Source organism: Engystomops pustulosus, chromosome 4 (assembly GCF_040894005.1).
Source record: "Engystomops pustulosus chromosome 4, aEngPut4.maternal, whole genome shotgun sequence".
NCBI classification, from domain to species: Eukaryota; Metazoa; Chordata; class Amphibia; order Anura; family Leptodactylidae; genus Engystomops; species Engystomops pustulosus.
In genome coordinates, this window is record NC_092414.1 from 40,909,935 (window position 1) to 40,929,699 (window position 19,765).

Consider the following 19,765-nt stretch of genomic DNA (forward strand, 5'->3'; position numbering starts at 1 on the left):
AAATCGCAGCCAGTTACAACCAAGACATCTGGTTGGGATGCATAAGCACCCCTGTATTGACACTGTTCCCCAACCTCCTAAACTTCATGATGGAAACCGGCTGGAGGAGTATCAAAGACTTCTCACTTACCATTATAAAACTTCTATTATACCCTGCATATGCGGAATCAGAAGAAATTATATTTTACAGGCTATGATCTCAAAGGGATACTGTCAGCAACTTTTACACTACTAAATTGACAGCATCCTCGGGTAGTTCATGAAATATCCTTTTTGGAATTCCCCCTTTCTTAAATCTACTTATTGTAGCGATCTGCAGTTAAAGATCTAGTTCCTGCCTATATCTTTGGTTTCACATCTCCCAGAATCACAAGCCTGGTGTGGTTTAAAATAAAAGATTCTCTTTAATACAATACCAAAAGAAAGTGAACCTACAGCTTACCTGTTGCCGTTTTGCTGCCATTAAATTTAACTTGTCAACCTCTGCTTTTAAAGCTTTGTACTGTATTCCCAAATCCTGTTCTGTGCCAGCATTTCTTAGTTTTACGATTCCTTCTTCCACCTTTAAATTTAACATAATTTAAGTAAACTTCCATGTTGTCGAATAGCATTTCTGAACTAGATATCTAACTGCAATAAAGTACATACCACTTTCAGCTGAACAAGTAGTTTGTAGACATCTGCCATATCGGCCAATATAAGCAACCTTGTAACTGCAGACAGCAATGCACGTGCAGCTCGGACCATTGTTCCACGTTTCACAGAAGAGCATGGATCATCAGCAAATTCCCCAGAAGAGGTTCTCATCACCTCTCCTGCAAGACAATAAAATTCTCTGTCAAAGGAGAATCTGAGAAAATAAGATGTTTGATAAGACCGTAAGAAGTTTTTTACTACCTGCAAGTTTCTGAATAACAATAGGCAGAAGGAATGTATTTCATTATATAGTAACAACTGCCCATCTTAGACTTCATCCCCCTAACCCATCATATAAAATATACCTTGTTTTCGAACATCTTCAACTGCTTCTAGTAACTCCTGCTTCAGAAACTGGCTCTCCTTGGCTATCTTCTCTCCTTTTTCCAAAAAATTTTGAGTTGCTTGCTCAACAGATGCAGCCAAAACATGAGCTTTCTTAGAACGACCTTTCTTTTTATTTGACGGCCCCTTATTGCTGGTATTTACCAAGGTTGTTACCTGCATAAAAAGTTTATACAATTATTAAGAAACCAATTCTTTTATATGTAAAAATAGTATTTGTTGCCAAATACAACAGGGTCACCCAACTCCCTCCAGCTGTGTAGCTGGTTCAACACACCACCCATTAGGTCAGTCCATGCTCTGTGTAGCCAAGTGGTATAGCATGTGGCTGTGAACTACACCAGCAATTAGCCACTTACTGTATATACACACACATCTGCTTTCCACATTAAACACATGTATAACGCGATATTAAATTTCTACATTCGTTTTTTTTTTTTAATTACCCTTCTTTACATAATAAAATACTTTCGGGGTGAAAAAAGTGCATTATATGGCTTCTCTGGCTTGGCCTGGCCTAAAAGATACTTAACACAGGCAGCTGCAGGGTGTTGTTGGGTGGCACCCGCTTAGACACCTAGGTTAATGTTTGATCACAGTTTCTAAGGGATTAAACACCCAGGATTATATATTTTTCTAACCAGGGTGTTAGTGATATCACAGCCCAGCCCTGGCACCAGCGGGAACCGTATGCGTTTGATAATCCGAGCCACGCCCCCTGTGCGCAAGCATCGCGTTATGAACGCAACATTATTGGAACGTGTGAACGCGCCCTAAATGACCGCCTTAACATCCTGATACAGTGGCCATTAAGGAATAGAGAAAGCCCTTCTAAACCGCCATCTCCATCCAATTGAAACTGGTCCTGTTTCTCTGTATTATTACATTACATAGAGTGATGCATAATACCTCATTTCTGCCCTGTTAACTGGAGCAGTATTATAGTATGGATATGTGTATTATTGAAATCCATGTAAAAAGGACACATACAACTCTCTCTTTTGAGACAATTAGTCATCTGTCAAATGTAACAGTCTTCCTTTTCTTATACAGTTTCTTACAATGCTTTGCAGTTGTTAGCAATTGGGATCCAGTGATAGAAGTCACCTCATGTTTTTCTCCAGTGACAGTAGAATTGTCCTTATGTGTCAGAATATGGACAATACTAGTTATTTATGTAATACTTACATTTCCTTCTCTTGTTATCATGTATCAAGCAAATAGAATTCAACGGCACTCACCAGTTTAGTGCGAAGAAATCTTTATTGAGGTGCGTACAAAGGCAGAGCGGGGCCTGGCGACGGGCCGTTTTGCGCTAGTGGTCATTGGCTTGATAATGCGCAAAACGGCCCGTCGCCAGGTCCCGCTCTGCCTTTGTACGCACCCTTAATAGATTCATTACAGTCCCCTCCCAGCGCTGCAAATATTTAGGAACTAGTCAGTCAGACATTAAAGAAGACCTGTCACCTTCAAAAACGACACTAGGAGCTGCTTACTAAATTAAGCAGCTCCTAGTGCTAAAACAGATGCAGCAGTGTTACACCGCTTGCGTTATCGGAAACCTTTAATAACACTAACGAACACTGCCGCGATGTACACTACAAAACTATATAATAACTAGATTTTTTAACGTCTGCATTGTCTCGCTTCCATTAGTTCTCTTCTTATGCAATATTTTTGTTCATTTTTGCAGTAATTTCTTTTCTTGTTTTCATGTGTTTATTTCTCCAATACGTCATTTCCTGTTCTCCTCTCCTGTAGGTGTTCCCTTCACCTGTTAAATGCCTTCTGTTTCCACACGTGTATACGCCACGATGACTAAGGATTTGTTTCCGAAACGCATAAATGGCTACTCTATTTTTCGCCCTTGTGAACATGGCTTTTTAATTGTTTGATTAGAAGTTAGTTTTTAATGTTTCCTAACATTTTTTGAATATTATATTTTTGTATCTTTGCTGGAGTCTCCGAACCTCTTTTTTGTAAAAACGCCGGACCGCTCTCAAAGCATATTCATGAGGGGACGGGTTGAGGGGCGGTGACTTGCACATGACGCGCGGCAGTCACTGCTGGCCTATGGAGTCTTTGGTCTATGGAGCTTTGAGAGCAGTCCGGTTTATCAGGCAGTCACTATAATAAATCTAATGTGCAAGGGACAACTAAAGGGCTTCCTTACCTGTGTAACCAGTGGCTCAAGAAGTCTCTCAACTGCAAGGGTTCGAATTTCCAGACTTTTTGGGTCCCACTTGAAATTAATATTCCCTGTATTGAGAGTCATTTCTATAAAAAAAATACATATGTTACAGAAAAAACACAGAATAAATAAATGCATAAATAAAACTGGAACATGTGGTGCAGTTCTATTCTAAAAAGAAACCTTCAGCAGTACAGTAGATAGATCCTAAAACAAATAATTCTAGGAATACCTGTTGCTTAGTGTGCCAAACGTTTGATGGTGCCCCGCTGCCAGTGTCCCCATCACACCCCTTTGTGCCAATCTGGCATGGCATTATGGGGGAAATAGGAGCAATTTCAGGCTGTATGCCAGATTATAGGTGTACTAGCCCTGATAAATGTGGTCCCATGTCTATAACTGATGCTTTCTCTTACTGCATAGCCTGACATACAGATATGCTCCTGTTATTAAAACCAATAAAACATAAGCCTATTATCCATTACAGCTAAATTTGTTTTTCTAAATAGTTTTTTCCTCACATGTTGCACTTCGTTTTAGCGGTAAATGTTAGCTGATAAGTTTTGCATAAAAAAAAAAAAAAAGAAAAAATGATGATGAATTTTTTGAAATATTTGCCATTTTTCAAAGTTCGAAATCATTGCATTTTCAAGCAGATAGATTTATCACCTAAATAAGTTTGATGGGACCTCGGGGCTGCCAGGGGGAAAGACCACCCAAAGGCAGTTTAAATGGTGCAGTCCCCATTTAACGCGTTAAACTACCCCAATCGGAGCCCACTCCAATCGCGGGTGTTACAGCCGGCACCCTGTGTATCCAGATGGCGGTTCGGCTCAGGTCTCAAGCTGAGCCGGCATCAGCTCTGCGTCCGATATATCGGACGCTGAGCGTTAAGTCACTATGCTCAGCGACTGATATATCGGACGCAGAGCGCTAAGGGGTGAATAGGCAGACCCGTGGTGGTAGGCTTCCTTTAATTTTGTGTGGCCAGGGTGATGTCATCTAAAGTCCTTTGAACCCAGTTACATTTGCAATATCTATACCACGTATGTATCTGATCACATGAAATGTGCTGTGAATTTATGTGATCAGATACATACATGGGGTAGATATTGCATATTTAAAGGATCTTTGATGATATCATCCTCGTTGCACGCCATTAAGTTTTAAATGCAGAAGAGGAGGCAGGGGACATGGGGAGGAGTAGATGGGTGTGGCTGGCCAAGCAAGACAAGCCCCCTCAGCTGCCAGGTAATATAAGATGAAGTTAATTTATGGGGGTGTGAGGGAAGCAACTGTTAGATAAAAGGGTGTCATTAGTTAATAGGGCTGTATTTGTGAAAATGTGATTACAGGTTTCCTTAAGCTGCCCTATAGTTAATAAGACTACACTTCATTGACCACAGTGGTACTTTCAATTCCAGTCCTCCCGTGTATGTATATGATCGCACAAAAATTATTTTTTTTGGCGCACAAGCTTTTTCTTTGAAGGCCATGCCCACTTAGTTGTACTAGTCTGGAAAGAGAATATATATATATATATATATATATATATATATATATATATATATATATATATATACACACACACACACACACACACAGAAGCTTTGAGAAATGTGGTGTGAGGCATTTAAGACACATTTTTCTTTTTTGTAGTGCATTAAAGTTGCGGCATGGGTGCTTTTGCAAACAATGCATTCGATAAGCACTCTAGACAAGTCTATGTGGAAGCATATCTTTTGCAATAGAAAAACAAAGACCAGATTCAACAATTTTTTTACAGGTGGGAAGAACAGAAAGAACCAATCAAACTCTGACACAAAACTGATTGAAATCTGATGGAAAATTGTTAGTTTTTAATGACGAAACTCTGATGCAACTGACAACTTCTAAAACATTTGTGTGAAAGCAAACTTAGGCTCTTCCCACACTAACACATTGCACTATGTGTTTTTTCCTATTTGTGGTTTGGTTTTTTTAGCACGTGCATGCATTTTTTTTTTAACTTACTTTAGACTCGAAGGCTGCATTCACACTTATGTGTGCCTGCCGTACCATAGCACGTAGGCGCATGGGAGAGGAGGCGGTATATGGCGCATGGCGCAGTAATAGCTACATTTTTCCGGGTACAGAACGGTGCTGCACTGCACGGCGCCGGGCGCTTACACTTCAAGCAATGAGAAAAACACACTTATGTGTTTTTTGATGCGGATGTGTTATGCGTTGTGTTTTTTCACATCTTTTTTCACCTGATATGAAATCATTTTAAATGCTTTTCATGATGCAGAATTGATGTGGATATGAAAAAAAAAATACAAAAATCCCTAAGGACGCACAAGAGAGCATCGCTATTTTACTTTCTGGATTTAACAAAAATTTCCGTGTCCACATAAATGTTTCCAAATTCACTTTAATGCTTGTCAGGGAAGGACTTACATTCAGAGTGGCGAAGTGACCTGAAGACTGGTCTGTGACCGGAACCCAAAGGACACTTGGTCAACCTCCCCTCTACGACCCCTGTTTAACCCCTTAAGGACGCAGCCATTTTACAGCTTAAGGCTCAGTCCCATTTTTTAGGTTCTGACCTGCGTCTCTTTATATGGTTATAACTTTTGAACACTGTTACTTATCAAAGCGATTCTGAGATTGTTTTTCCCCACATGTTGTACTTCATTTTAGTGGTAAATTTTGACTGATAAGTTTTGCGTTTATTTACAAAAAAAAGAAAAAAAATTATGAATTTTTAGAAAAATTTGCCATTTTCGAAATTCAAAATCACAGCGTTTTCAGGCAGATCGATTTACCACCTAAATAACTTGCAGAATAACATTTCCCATTTGTCTACTTTACATTTTCATAATTTTTGAAATGTTTGGATAATTTATTTTGGCGTCACGCGGCCTACAAATCGAATAGCGATTTTCCGTATTTTCAGAATTGACTATTTTGGGGATAAATACTGTTTGAAATAAAATTTTACATATTTAGCAACAAAAACCCCCTACATAATCTACCCATTTTCAAATCTGCACCCCTCAAACTATCAGAAACAGCATTTACAAAGATTGTTAACCCCTTGAGATCTTCATAGTAATTAAATAAAAATGGCGGTGAAATTTAGAATGGTCAAATTTTGTCGGTTATACGTTCATTTAGCCCTAAAATTTACACATTTCCAAAAGATAAAAAAAGAGAAAACTCACCATAAAATTTGTTCTACAATTTCTCCTGATTACAGAGACCCCCCCCACACGTGGCCGTTACTTGTGTTATGGGGGCACAGCGAGGCGCAGAAGGGAAGGAGCACCCTGCAGCTGCCAGGATTTTAGTTTTCTCATTGCCCCCTTTTGAAAGCTATAAAATTTTCGCTTTTCCGTTATTTGGGCCATGTGGCGGCATTTTTTTTGCGGGACGAGATGCTTTTTCCAGTGTTACCATTTTGGGGTTGGTATCACCTATTGTTGAAAATTTAGGAACTTTTTTTGAGGTCATGAGTAGAAAAGCATCAATTCTGTACTGGATTTTTTACCTTTTTTTTTTTCGTGTTCACCATATAGCCTAATAATCCTGTTATCTTTATTCTATGGGTCGATACGATTACGGGGATACCAGACATGAATATTTTTTCTTAAGTTTTACTAAATTTGCCAAATAAAACCCTAATGTGGGGAAAAATCTATCATTTTTGCATCGTATTCCAAGTGGCATAACATTGTTACGTTTTTGGCTACAGAGCTGGTTGATGGCTTGTTTTTTGCGGGACATGTTGTTCTTTGCAACAGTATCATTCTGGAGTACATATGTTTTGTTGATCACTTTTTATTGCATTTTTAGTGGGATATAATAGGTAAAAATCATAATTTTTGGCAGGTTTTTAAAGTTTTTTTTTTTACGGCGTTCAACATATGGGTTCAATAGTTATTTAGTTTTATTCTATGGATTGTTACGGACGCGGTGATACTATATATGTGGGGTTTGTGTTATGATTTAGACTTTTTTGAGCGTTATATGTCTCTTTATATGTTTTGGGGCTTATGGGCATTTTTAGTGATTTATAAAGTTATTTTTTATTGAAAAACATTATTTTGTACATTTTTTACATGATCCACCATGGGATAAGAACAAGCAATCATCTGATTGCTTGTTCTTGATAATACTCTGCAATGCATAGGCTGACACTTTGCCTTTAAGATGACGTCACAGACGCCATCTTAAAGGTAAACCCTCCAGGCTTCTCTGGGGTCCCGATCGGACCCCAGAGGTGCCAAAACAGCAACCGCCCCCCCCAAAAACGGTGCGGGGGGGGCCGATCGTGGGGTAAAGACCCCCAGAAGGCATGTTAAATGCCGCGGTCGCGTCGACCGCGGCATTTAACGGGTTAAACACCCACGATCGGAGCCCTCTCCGACCGCGGGTGTTAGCCGGGGATGTCAGCGGTAAATTACCGCTGAAATCCCGCGGCTAACGATGCCGGTTCGGCTGCTGTGCAGCGCTGAACCGGCATAGTCTCTCGCGGGACTCAGCGCAGTACAGCTACGGCGCAGAGCGCTAAGGAGTTAAATATTTCTGGACTCTCCCCCTCATTAACATTTTGTCCAATCCTTAATGACCCTGTGGACTAACTAATCAATGGGAGGTTCTGAATCCTTAACTAAACAGAGAAGATATAAAACAATGAGATACAGGAAATTGTGTTCACTTTATGGGGGCTGCTTGAGAAGCTGGGTGTTCCATATTTCTCTCCCTTTTTATTTCATAACTGTTTTGCCGTGTTGTGTGTCATTTTATTTTGTAATTCTTTTGTTTTAACATTTTATTTTACACACTGAACAACTTTTTGTAATTAAAACGTTTACTTTAATTTTGGTCCCTGTATGCTCTGCGAACTCATAGCCTTGTAAAGTGTGGTTAGCTGTGTGACCGCTAGAGTGCTGAGTGTGCATGTCTAGTGGTGTAACAAGGTGACTGCTTGAGAAGCAAGAGTGGATGTAGAGTGGGATACTTATTGGTTCCAGCATAAATGCATTAAAGGACACCTGTCATCAGGTCTCTGTCACTGTTTCGGTCACCACTACCTGTTGGAGAAGCTCACAACTAGTCAATTCATACATTAATAATTATAAAATCATCTATTCTTTGTTATGTAAATGAGGCTGGTCACATGGTCAGAGGCAGTGATGTCACCTCTGTTGCCCCTCCCCTCTCGTCCCCCTGCTCATGTCTGTGTGTAATGTATAGTAAAAGTGTGTGTGCTTTATCTGCCGACATGCTGCATCCTCCCATACATATGTGAGACACAGACATCAGCTACACAAGTACCTGACATGTTCTGCTACACATGGCTGCATCCTGGAGATGTTGTATCTCTCCTACACACACACAGGCTGCAGGGGGCGCCAGCACCAAGAAGCACGCGGAGCAGCCATTACACCATTATACAGGCTGTCAGTTATGCACTTTGGGCGTGGCTGTGCCTCCCACTCATGAATAAGCCGGACAGCTTGAATATGCTAATGACTCATTGGACATTTCACAGGTCATTTGCATACAGCTTTAGGACCTCATTGCTAAGGTTTACAAGCATGTAGAGGGACAATGAAGGAATAGAGGCAATGCTGTCTAATGGCAGTTTATGAAAATATATTTAGTTTAGGGGGGTTATTTTGCCTGACAGGTTCTCTTTAAGTGGTGGCAGCGGATTAATAATTGGGGTGCTGTATGAGGTGTGATTTATGCTCAATTTGTGTTCCAATTGAAAGGCGAGCACAAGTTTGAGCAGAGTAAGGCTACATTCAGACGATGTATGCCCGCCGTACCGTAGTACCACCGTATGCATCGGCATGCATCGGCGCTGTGGAGAGTAGCAGGGGATGAGCGCAGCTCACCCCCGCCCCTCTCCATAGGCATATACAGCGCACGGCGCCGTATCACGTAGAAAGATAGGACATGCCCTATCTTTCTACTGGCTACGGAGCGGTACGATACCGCACGTGTGACCGCTCTCGTCCAGTCTGGCGTATTCATGAGGAGGGTGCTCCGAGGCGCTGCCTCTTCCCTGTACCGCCCCGCTCAACCCCATCATGAATAGTGTACATTGCAGCAGTCTTTGCAGCTCCTAGTGCCGTTTTTAAGGGTGTACCGTTTTTAACCTGTACAGTTGCACCCCAAGTCATGTGACGAGGCAGCGACGTCCTCGCCGTGACAATACTACTTTAGTGCTTTGTGGATCTATCACAACAAAATCTCACGTTCTTATGTGCTAGTGGATAAAACCTGCTGACGATTAAAGGGGTTTTCCCACGAACAGAAGTTAGGCCCTGTGGATAACTTGGTGATCTGTGGGGGTCTCAGCACGGCGCTCAGCAATTTCCATCAGCTCCATAAAGATCAATGGAGCAGAGCGGTCATGCACGGCCGTTCATGGGAGCAGCACCTCTCTGTAGTGCTCACTCACCCCTTATGATCGACAAGAGCTTTTGGCTTTAAGGGCGCATTCACACGATGCGTTGCGTTTTTGACACATTCCACTGGCTTCAGCCTTGATTACATGCTAAGGTCACATTGCGTTTTAGCAGATGCAGTGGAAACACAATGTAACCTTAGCATGTAATCAAAGCTGAAGCCAGTGGAATGCGTCAACAACGCAATGCACCCTAAAAAAAAAAAAATAAAAAAACCGCATCTGAAAAACTGAACATGTGTACTCACCCTTAAAAAAAAAAAACGCACTAGGCAGGTGAGCATGAATCAAAAAGAAAAGAAATAGACGTTTCCTGATGGGGATAAGAGAGAGATTTCCCTACAATGATACAGTGGTACCTGAAAGTGAAGGCTTATAATATCAGTTATGAGGAAGCGAAACAAAGTAGTTAATGCTTTGTGTGCGGGGGCAGGAGCCCCTGTGACGCCGGGACATGTGATGAAATGGGGGCCACAAGTCACCCAGCTCCTGGCACAGCAGACAGGGCGTGGTGCTGGAAGGTAGCACATTCCTGCTCAGAAACAATGCACAAGCCCGGAGGGAGGCGTCCACAGCACCACACACTGACACTTTCCCCATAACACTGACCGGCAGCGCACAAGTCACTACAGAACACACGGACCGATAACGGAACAAAAGCAGAAGTTCCACAGAAGCCTCACCCCCTACAACTATCCCAAACAGGTGACGACAGAATAATCCTCATGTTTCCCGCAACTCCTGGAAGTTGAGGTACTTCCATAACTTCCAGAGAACTCTGAAATTATCCAGAAACAGAACTAAACTTTTTACTGAACTCACCTGCAGCGGCACCTCGACAACTGCGACACAGAGAGGACACGGGGGCCACAGCCCGACTCAAATTCCACTTCTCCCAGGTCGGACTGTTAGTAGGAAACAGGATGAGACGGGTAGTTCCTGTGCGCAGACTCCTCCCAGGGTGCGGGCTGCCTCATTCCACAGGCGCTCATGTGACTCCCGCCCTGGGAGAAGTTACCTCAGCGCTGACGCTTCACCTGTCCACTGTGTGGGCGCCCGGTGCGGGTGTGGAGGGTCGTTTACATGTCACACATATATCATATAGTGTTACAGCTTTTTACTGTTCTGTGGGGCACATGTGCGGTTTTGTGAAACTTGCTTAAAAAACACGTATTAACTTGTAGCCGAGGTAGCAGCAATGTTTTTTTTATCCAAAGTGGGAAACATAAGTGGCCTGCCCCGGCTTGCCGAAATGTCAGCCTTGGAATGACAGATAAGAGTTTAGCGGGAGGTAGGTAATCCCATTGTATAAAACCTGTCCATGTGGGGAAACGCTACAGAAAATGGCGAGGTTTTTGGATTTTATGAGTACATTTTCTTATCACTAACACATTTCTTGTGGTGAAAAAGAAGCCAATTTTAAGTCGGTTTTGATTAGGAGTATTTTTCTGCTTGTACCATTTGTCAGTTTTTTTCATTGAATTGCGTTAGTTGGCATTTCATAGTAATATTTTATCATCAATATGAAGCAGCGTGGACATAGGTAGGGTCTGTATGCTGTCCAAATTATTATTTTTTTTTTATTATTATTTCAAAATGCAATGTGTGAACACAACCTAAGGCCTCTTCCCTATACATACATATGAAAACAGTCGCATGCTTACTGTACCGTCATCATACGGCCACATTTTCGCCTGTACGGCGGACCACACGGGTTACGTACAGGATAGGCTCTGTAGGTTTGTTCTTAAGTTGAATATGTATGTAAGTCGGAACTGTATATTTTATAATTGTAACCCCAGACAAAAACTTTTCAGCCACTGTGACAATTGGATTTTAAAAATGGTGGATTGGCATAAAAACCAGGAATAACAATAAAGCTTCATTGCAGACACCTCTGATAACTGTTATAGCTGATTATTGTAGCCTAAGGACAAAGTACATCGAGAGGTCCTTTTGTAACTAGGGGTCATGTGTAAGTCAGGTTTTCTTAAGTAGTGGACCTCCTCTATTTGCATTTCTTATGCTCCATAGAAGTCTATGGGATGGTTGAAAAATGTGTTGCATACATACTATATACAGTTATGCACCATATGCTGCCGTATATACATTCAGTATCCAGGGAGACTAGAACCGGTGGCAGATGCATTCTGTCGGCCAACCATTATTTGCTAGCCCATATTTTATATGCATACTGTACAGATACAGTGACATATGGATGAAAGTCTTCACATGTGTTTGGATTCATACACCACAGAAATATAGGACTGGAGAAATCATATGGCCGTATAAAAATGTCTCGCAATAAACGAATTACTGTATATACTCGTGTATAAGCCGAGTTTTTCAGCACAAAAAATGTGCTGAAAAACGTCCCCTCGGCTTATACACGAGTCACAAGTTAAAATACAACACTTAAATAATACTTATTTAAGTGTTGTATTAATACTTAAAATACTTAAAAAATAATAAACTGTTATTTGTGGTAAAATTAGGGGTCTCGGCTTATACTCGGGTCGGCTTATACTCTAGTATATACGGTATGAAGAAGACACCAACCACTAGAAATCAGAGCCTCCCCAGGACATCATAAAGCAGTTTTCATGACAGATGATAGACTTGCAGGTCTGTTATTCAAGCAGCCCAATTATTCTCCTCCAATGGCAACAAGGAGACAACTGAAATACTGTTCTTTTGCAGTATATTGTGCAAGCAATCAGACATCATAGTGGGCCTAATAAAGGTTTTAAAAAAGTTTAATTGGGCCCCTATCCTAATATGTAAAGAAGAATAAACACACTGGGGTAGATTTATTAATGTGTCTAATTTGCACCTGTAATACTGTGCTCCACGTGTATTGAAGGTTTCAGAACATTTTTGGGTAGTTTCCTGACTTTTCCGAAAAAGGGGTGGATCCTTAGTAACTAGGCAGTGTGACCAGACAGAAAATAGTCCTTGTCCCAGAAAATTTCAATATTGTGGTTCTGCAAACTAGACCAACTAATAGAAGGTGCAAAGTATCAATCGCCAGTCTTATATTGCACCAGATTAAAGGAAATCAACCACTTATATAATATATTTGTGAGTGTTTTTTACAGAACCTGATGGTACGCTTCTTTTTGCAGGAAACACTCTCTTTTCTTAGGAAAATTAGTTTTAAAATCAGGCTCTGGTTCGCCAGTCAGACTTAGGTGCTTCACTATTAAAGCGCTCGGAGCTCTGTCTTTGCATAATGATACACACCTCCTATGTGTATAATAATGCATGCCTCCCTCCCCGAGAGACAGTGACGTCAGCTGGCTCTCGGGAAATTCATTAGCAGCATCCTGCTGCCGGGAAGGGAGGAATACATGCTTATGCTCACAAGAGGTGTGCATAATTATACAAAGACACTGCGCCAAAGCAGAGACACTCAGTGATGTTTTAGGGAAAGCAATGGAGCGCCCGAGCCTCATTTTAAAACTTGTTTTTACAAGAAAGAGATTCTTTCTTGTAAAAAGAAAAGTATCACAGATTTCTGTAAGAAAAAGCTGCGCAGTAAGTGAGATTAGCTCACAAATGCATAATGTAAGAAGTTAATTTCCTTTAATCATCCAGAATCAGACACAATGGGGCTCATTTACTAAGGGTCCGAACGCCGCACGTATATTTCCGATTTGCGCTGAATTGCCCCGAGATTTTGGCGCACACGATCGGATTGTGTTTCATCGGCGCTGGCTTTGACACGGCAGAAATCAGGGGGGCGTGGCCATCGGACAACCCGACGGATTCGGAAAGATCGCAGAATGTAAAAAAGAATTTGTGTTGCAAGATCAGCACTCACATACATCGGGACAAAGAAGGTAAACTCCGGCGGACCTCGGCGCAGCAGCAACACCTGCTGGATATCCAGGTGATTTTGAGACTGTTTTCTCGTGACACATTGTACTTCATGTTAGTTATGAAATTTAAGTGATAAGTTTTGCGTTTCGTTCTGAAAAAAAAGTGAAAATTTGGCAAAAGTTTGTAAAAATTCTTCATTTTCCAAGTTTGAAATGTTCTGCTTTCCAGACAGGAAGTAAAACTATCCAAGAAGCTTGATAATTAAAATTTATGTAATGTCTGCTTTATGTTGAGATGAAATTTTATGCATCCCCTCATTTTTCTAGGATGTTGTGAGGCGCAGAACTTTAGGTACAATTTTTCTCATTTTCATGAAAATTGCCAAAACTCACATTTTGAGGGACAACTCAGCTTTCAAGTGACTTTAAAGAGCCTAAATAATATTAAAACCCCATAAATTACCCCACTATAGAAACTTCAACCCTCAACGTATGTAAAACAACTTCTATTAAGTCTATTAACCCTTTAAGTGTTTCACATGGGTTAAAACAATATGGACCTGCGATTTAGAAACTATAGAATTTTTTTGGAAAATACATTCATTTAGGCCAAAACTGACAGTTTCAGAATAAATTAATTCCTCCCGATTGTAATGATACCCCATATGTGGTGGTAAACTTCTGTATGCACGGCCAAGTATAGAATAAATGGAGGCGCCCTTCACAGCAGATTTGTATTGTCACATTGTACGACCTATACATTTTTATTTTTTTTGGTAATGCTAACATATGAGGCTTAATTTTTACGGGATACAATGTATAGATAATTAATTTTGGGAGTCTAAAGCTTATTCATGAGATTTTATTAACTATTTCAAGGGGGACACAAACAAAATCAATTTTTATTTAGGATTTTTAGCATTTTGTTTCCCCCGCTCTCCGTAATGTAAAAATAATATTATATCTTTATTCTCTGGTTCACTACGATTGTGGTGATACCTCATTTATATAGTTTTTCTTATCTTTGCTCAATTTTCCTGAACAAATCCAATATTGGAGAAAATCGCATTGTTTTTACTATTGACAACTTTTTAGGGCCATAACTTCTGTATTTTTCTGTTGTCAGATCTGGTTGAGGGTTTATTTTTTGCGAAAAGAGTTCAGTCGTATCATATTAGGGAACGTAACGTTTTTTGATCACTTTTTAGAACATTTTTTGTGATGGTGTTTAATGAAAAATTGTATATTACGCAAAGTTTTTTGAGTTTTTTTTTTTTTACGTTTTTCACCGAGCGGGTTCAATATGGATTTAGATTTATTGTACAGATTGATACAGACGCGGTGATACAAAATATGTACGTGTTTTATATACTTTATTTGCATGTGTAATTGGGGAGATTATGGGACTTTTTATTTTATTTATTTAATTATATTATGATTTAAATTTTTTTTTTTTAAACCTTTTTACATTTTCTACTTCTTGGCTTGAACAAGCGATCATCCGATCGCTTGTTCAAGCCTTTACACTGCAATACACTTGTATTGCAGTGTATAGTTTAAGTAAGTGAGCATGCTCAGTTACATACAGCCGGGTCCTGCCAGGAGGCAGAAACAGAAGCCGGCAGCCTTGGGTCACTCGCCGGGGGGGTCTGATCCACGTGGGACCGTGGCGTGTAAGGGGAAAAACTCCAATCCCGGGTGTTAGTACCGGGTCTGGGCTGTGAGATCACAGCCCAACACCGGCGAGACCCGGTGTCCTGAAATCTTCTTCTGACGCGCCGCCATAGAAAGGCGTCGCATCAGAAAAAGTACCCTTAATGACTGCCGTAAAAAGCCGATACGACGGTCATTAAGGGGTTAAATTGAGCTTTGATTGGTTACTATAGGCAGAGAGTACAAGACATCTTATGTGTGGGATAAAATTGATAGAGACAGAGTGACAGACAGTGAGAGTGAGTGACAGAGAGACAGCCAGTGCGTGAGAGACAGACAGGAAGAGTAACTGATAGCTAAGGAGATTAACTGAGAGCTAAGGAGAGTAACTGAGAGCTAAGGAGAGTAACTGAGAGACAGGGGAGGGAAGTATGGAGGTGCAGAGTGAGGGGGCAGCTAGTTGGGTAACATGTAGAAGGCGGGGAAGAGGGAAGAGTTGTAGGGAATCTAGTCTTGATCTGGTGTACCCCAATAAGTTTGCAAGGCTGGCGGATGAGGGGGATATCAGCTCTGGGGTAGCAATGCTGCAGCAAGACGTGGCCGCTAGCAACCAGGGGAATGTCTGCTCCAGTAAGAAGGGTAATGGGAGCACAGGCAAGGTCAGACAGGTGCTGGTAGTGGGAGATTCGATTATTAGGGGAACACACAGGGCAATCTGTCACAAAGACCGTGCATACCGAACAGTGTGTTGTTTGCCGGGTGCTCGGGTTCGGCATGTTGCGGATCGGGTTGACGGATTACTGGGAGGGGCTGGTGAGGAACCAGCGGTCATGGTCCACATTGGAACTAATGACAAAGTAACAGGTAGGTGGAAGGTCCTTAAAAATGATTTCAGAGATTTAGGCCATAAGCTCAGGGCAAGGACCTCAAAGGTAATTTTCTCCGAAATACTGCCTGTACCACGTGCCACACCAGAAAGGCAGCAGGAGATCAAGGAGGTAAATAAGTGGCTCAAAAGTTGGTGTAGGAAGGAGGGTTTTGGGTTCATGGAGAACTGGACTGACTTTTCTGTTGGCTACAGGCTCTACAGTAGGGATGGGCTGCACCTCAATGGGGAGGGGGCCACTGTTTTAGGGGAAAAAATGGCTAGAAGGTTGGAGGAGTGTTTAAACTAGAGACCAGGGGGGAGGGCTACTACACTTGTGCAGGGCAAATAGACAGTGTACATAGAGAGCTGGGAAAAGTAATAGTCCATGGGGGAGGAAGGGGGGCTGGAATGAGATTGGGGAATAAGGACAAAAGGAATACGGACAGGGAAAACCATATAAAGTGTATGTACACAAATGCCAGAAGCCTCACAAACAAAATGGAGGAACTGGAACTCTTGATGTTGGAGCGGAAATATGATATAGTGGGTATCAGCGAGGCATGGCTGGACAGTAGCTATGACTTGGCTGTTACTATAGATGGTTATAGTCTTTTTAGAAAGGATCGTATAAATAAAAAAGGTGGAGGGGTTTGTTTATATGTGAATTCTTGCCTCAAGCCCGTTCTGCGAAATGACATCAGTAACGCAAATGTGGAGTCCCTATGGGTTGAGATAAGAGGAGGGAAAAAGAATAATAAAATATTACTAGGGGTTTGTTATAAGGCTCCAAATATAATGGAGGCAGCAGAGGAAATGCTGATAAGTGAAATGGATGCGGCTTCAAAGCAAGGTGAAGTACTTATCATGGGAGACTTCAATTACCCAGATATCGACTGGGGGGCGGAAACCTGCAGGTCCTTCAAAGGCAGCAGGTTCTTGTTAACAACAAAAGACAATTACCTGTCGCAACTAGTCCTAGAGCCAACAAGAGGGGGGGCACTGCTGGACCTTATCCTGACCAACAGACCTGATAGGGTATCAAAACTTACAGGTTGGGGGGAACCTGGGGAATGGTGATCATAATATCATTGATTTTGTATTACGCTTTACTAAGAGCGTTAGTGAAGGGGCAACCAACACTCTAAACTTCAGGAGGGCAAATTTTCAGCAACTAAGGGAAGACCTTAAAGGCATAGACTGGGATAATGTTCTCAAAGACAAAAGCCCCCCCGCAAAAAATGGGACTTTTTCTCATATATTCTGAAAAAGTCCTGTGAGAAACACATACCTTATGGGAAAAAGCATAAAAGGAACAAGAAAAACCCTATGTGGCTAACTAGTCTTGTAAGGAAAGCAATAAGCGAGAAAGATAAAGCGTTTAAGGTGCTAAAACGTGAAGGTAGCGATGAGGCATTACTGGATTATAGAGAGAAAAATAAATCCTGTAAAAAGCAGATAAAGGCCGCAAAAATAGAGACTGAGAGAAATATTGCCAGGGAGAGCAAAAATAATCCCAAATTATTTTTCAAGTATATAAATGATAAGAAACCCAGCGTCAGCATGGGTTTATGAGAGATCGGTCCTGTCAGACTAATCTTTCTACGAGGAGGTAAGTTCAAGACTGGATATGGGGGACGCTGTGGATGTTGTATATCTGGACTTTTCAAAGGCATTTGACACCGTGCCACATAAAAGGTTGGTATATAAAATGAGACTGCTGGGAATAGGAGAAAATCTGTGTATTTGGGTAAGTAATTGGCTTAGTGATAGAAAACAGAGGGTGGTCATTAATGGCACATTCTCAGATTGGGTTGATGTTACCAGTGGAGTGCCACAGGGGTCAGTATTGGGGCCACTTTTTTTTAAAATATTTTTATTAATGACCTTGTAGTGGGTTTACACAGTCAAGTTTCAATATTTGCAGATGATACTAAGCTGTGTAAAGTGAGTGACACATACACACGCCATGACAGTGAGTGACACATAGACACGCCATGACAGTGAGTGACACATAGACACGCCATGACAGTGAGTGACACATAGACACGCCATGACAGTGAGTGACAGTGAGAGTGAGAGAGACAGACAGGAAGAGTAAGTGAAAGACAGACAAATGGGGAGAGTGAGAGAGAGAGGGGCAGGGAGAGTGAGTTAGTGTCAGAAAAACAGACAGGGAGAGTAACTGAGAGACAGACAGGAAGAGTGAGTGAAAGATATAGAAACAGGCAGGGAGAGCGAGTGAGTGACAGCCAATGAGTGAGAGACACACAGGGAGAGTACCTGATTGACAGGAAGAGTAAGTAAGTAAAAGACAGAGAGACAGGCAGGGATAGTGAGTGAGTGACAGTCAGGGAAAGAAGCATAGATAGATATATATTATTTCTTGTTAACCTATTTACTATCCCCGGCAATGCTGTGATCTATAGCTAGTGGTATAATATAAAGATAACATTAATAAAGCTTTATATTGCACACTCATACTCTGCAGCTCTGTAGAGATGATGGGGTACATAAACAAATAAGAAATTGCAGAGTAATAACATAATCAGATGAAATAATAGGAATGAGGGCCCTGCTCGCAATAGCTTATGTCAGGATCAGGGGTAGTGGACCCACTGTACCACCGTGAGCGATGACGTAAGCCGCCACCTGGGAGAGGAGTCTAAGTGGCACTTGGATTTTACCAGAGCCTGCTGCAAAGAGGGTTGGACTTGCTGCGGTGGGATACCACCAGGTATTTGCTTGCGGTGGTGGCCAAGGCAAAGTACAGAAACGGAAGGCAGGATCAAAATTGAGGTAAGGCAGGAGGTCAGGACAAGCGGCACAGGATCGGAGTCAGGGATGTAGCATAAGGTCAAGACGGGTGTCAAGGAATGGCGGTCAGGAACATAAGTCACAATGGAAAATGCACAGGAATCTCAACAGGAACCTCATAGACATCGGTAGAATCCACCTCAAGAGCAGGAGGTAGTACTGGCCGGAAGAAGTGATTCAGGACGACAGGTTTCAGAAGGGAGACGTGGAAGGAGTTCGGGATGCGCATGGCGGGAAGAAGATGAAGTTCATAGGCACCTCTGAAAACTGTAGGGGACTTGCGTATCTTTTCAGCCTGGGTTTTGGTGTGGGCGAACTCCCGAAGTAGTGACTGATGCGTTTTCTCTCAGATAGACTTGAGGTCTTGAACTAATGCTTCCATGGCAGGAACATCAGAAGGCAATGACAGAGAGAGAGAGGTGTTCATAGACATATTGTCCATAGACAATAAAGGAAGCGGCACTGGCAGATTCAGAGTCCAGAGAATTATATGAGCATTCCGCCCAAAGTAAGAGGGTAGACCAATCATCCTGACTAGTGGAGACAAAGCGCTGTAGATAACAGCCCAGAGTCTGGTTGGCCCTCTCCATTTGCCCGTTAGTCTGCGGATGATATGCAGAAGAGAAGTCCAGATTAACTTTCAGTCGGCGATGTGTTGAGAAATCCCATGAAGCTGGAAGATGTGTAGGAAGAACTGGCTGGAAAGATGAGGAGATGACGGCACATCCGGCAATGGGTCTATAGGGCAGTCATAGGGACAGTGTGGTGGCAGAGTCTCCGCTTCTCCAAGAAGACATCCACATAGTCCATATGGTCCATATGGCGAGACCCACCAGAGGCTTGGAGGACACCGGAGAAGCCGTGCAACCAAACAGCGTGACATGGCATTCCGGCCCTCACCGAAGAAACTCAGC

The 19,765-nt window shown here is 41.9% G+C and overlaps 1 protein-coding gene across 1 annotated transcript in view; it reads right to left on the reverse strand.

Moving 5' to 3' along the window:
* CTNNA1 (catenin alpha 1) overlaps positions 1 to 10,705 on the reverse strand; it is a 33,561-nt gene extending 22,856 nt beyond the window's left edge. Inside the window, exons 1-5 of the mRNA XM_072145777.1 lie at positions 10,518 to 10,705; positions 3,215 to 3,318; positions 1,002 to 1,197; positions 649 to 815; positions 443 to 562 (exon numbers count right to left, since the gene is read on the reverse strand). Coding sequence (XP_072001878.1) covers positions 443 to 562; positions 649 to 815; positions 1,002 to 1,197; positions 3,215 to 3,316 — 585 coding nt within the window. The 5' untranslated portion in view covers positions 3,317 to 3,318; positions 10,518 to 10,705. The remainder of the gene's footprint in view (positions 1 to 442; positions 563 to 648; positions 816 to 1,001; positions 1,198 to 3,214; positions 3,319 to 10,517) is intronic.
* Between the last annotated feature and the right edge of the window lie 9,060 nt (positions 10,706 to 19,765).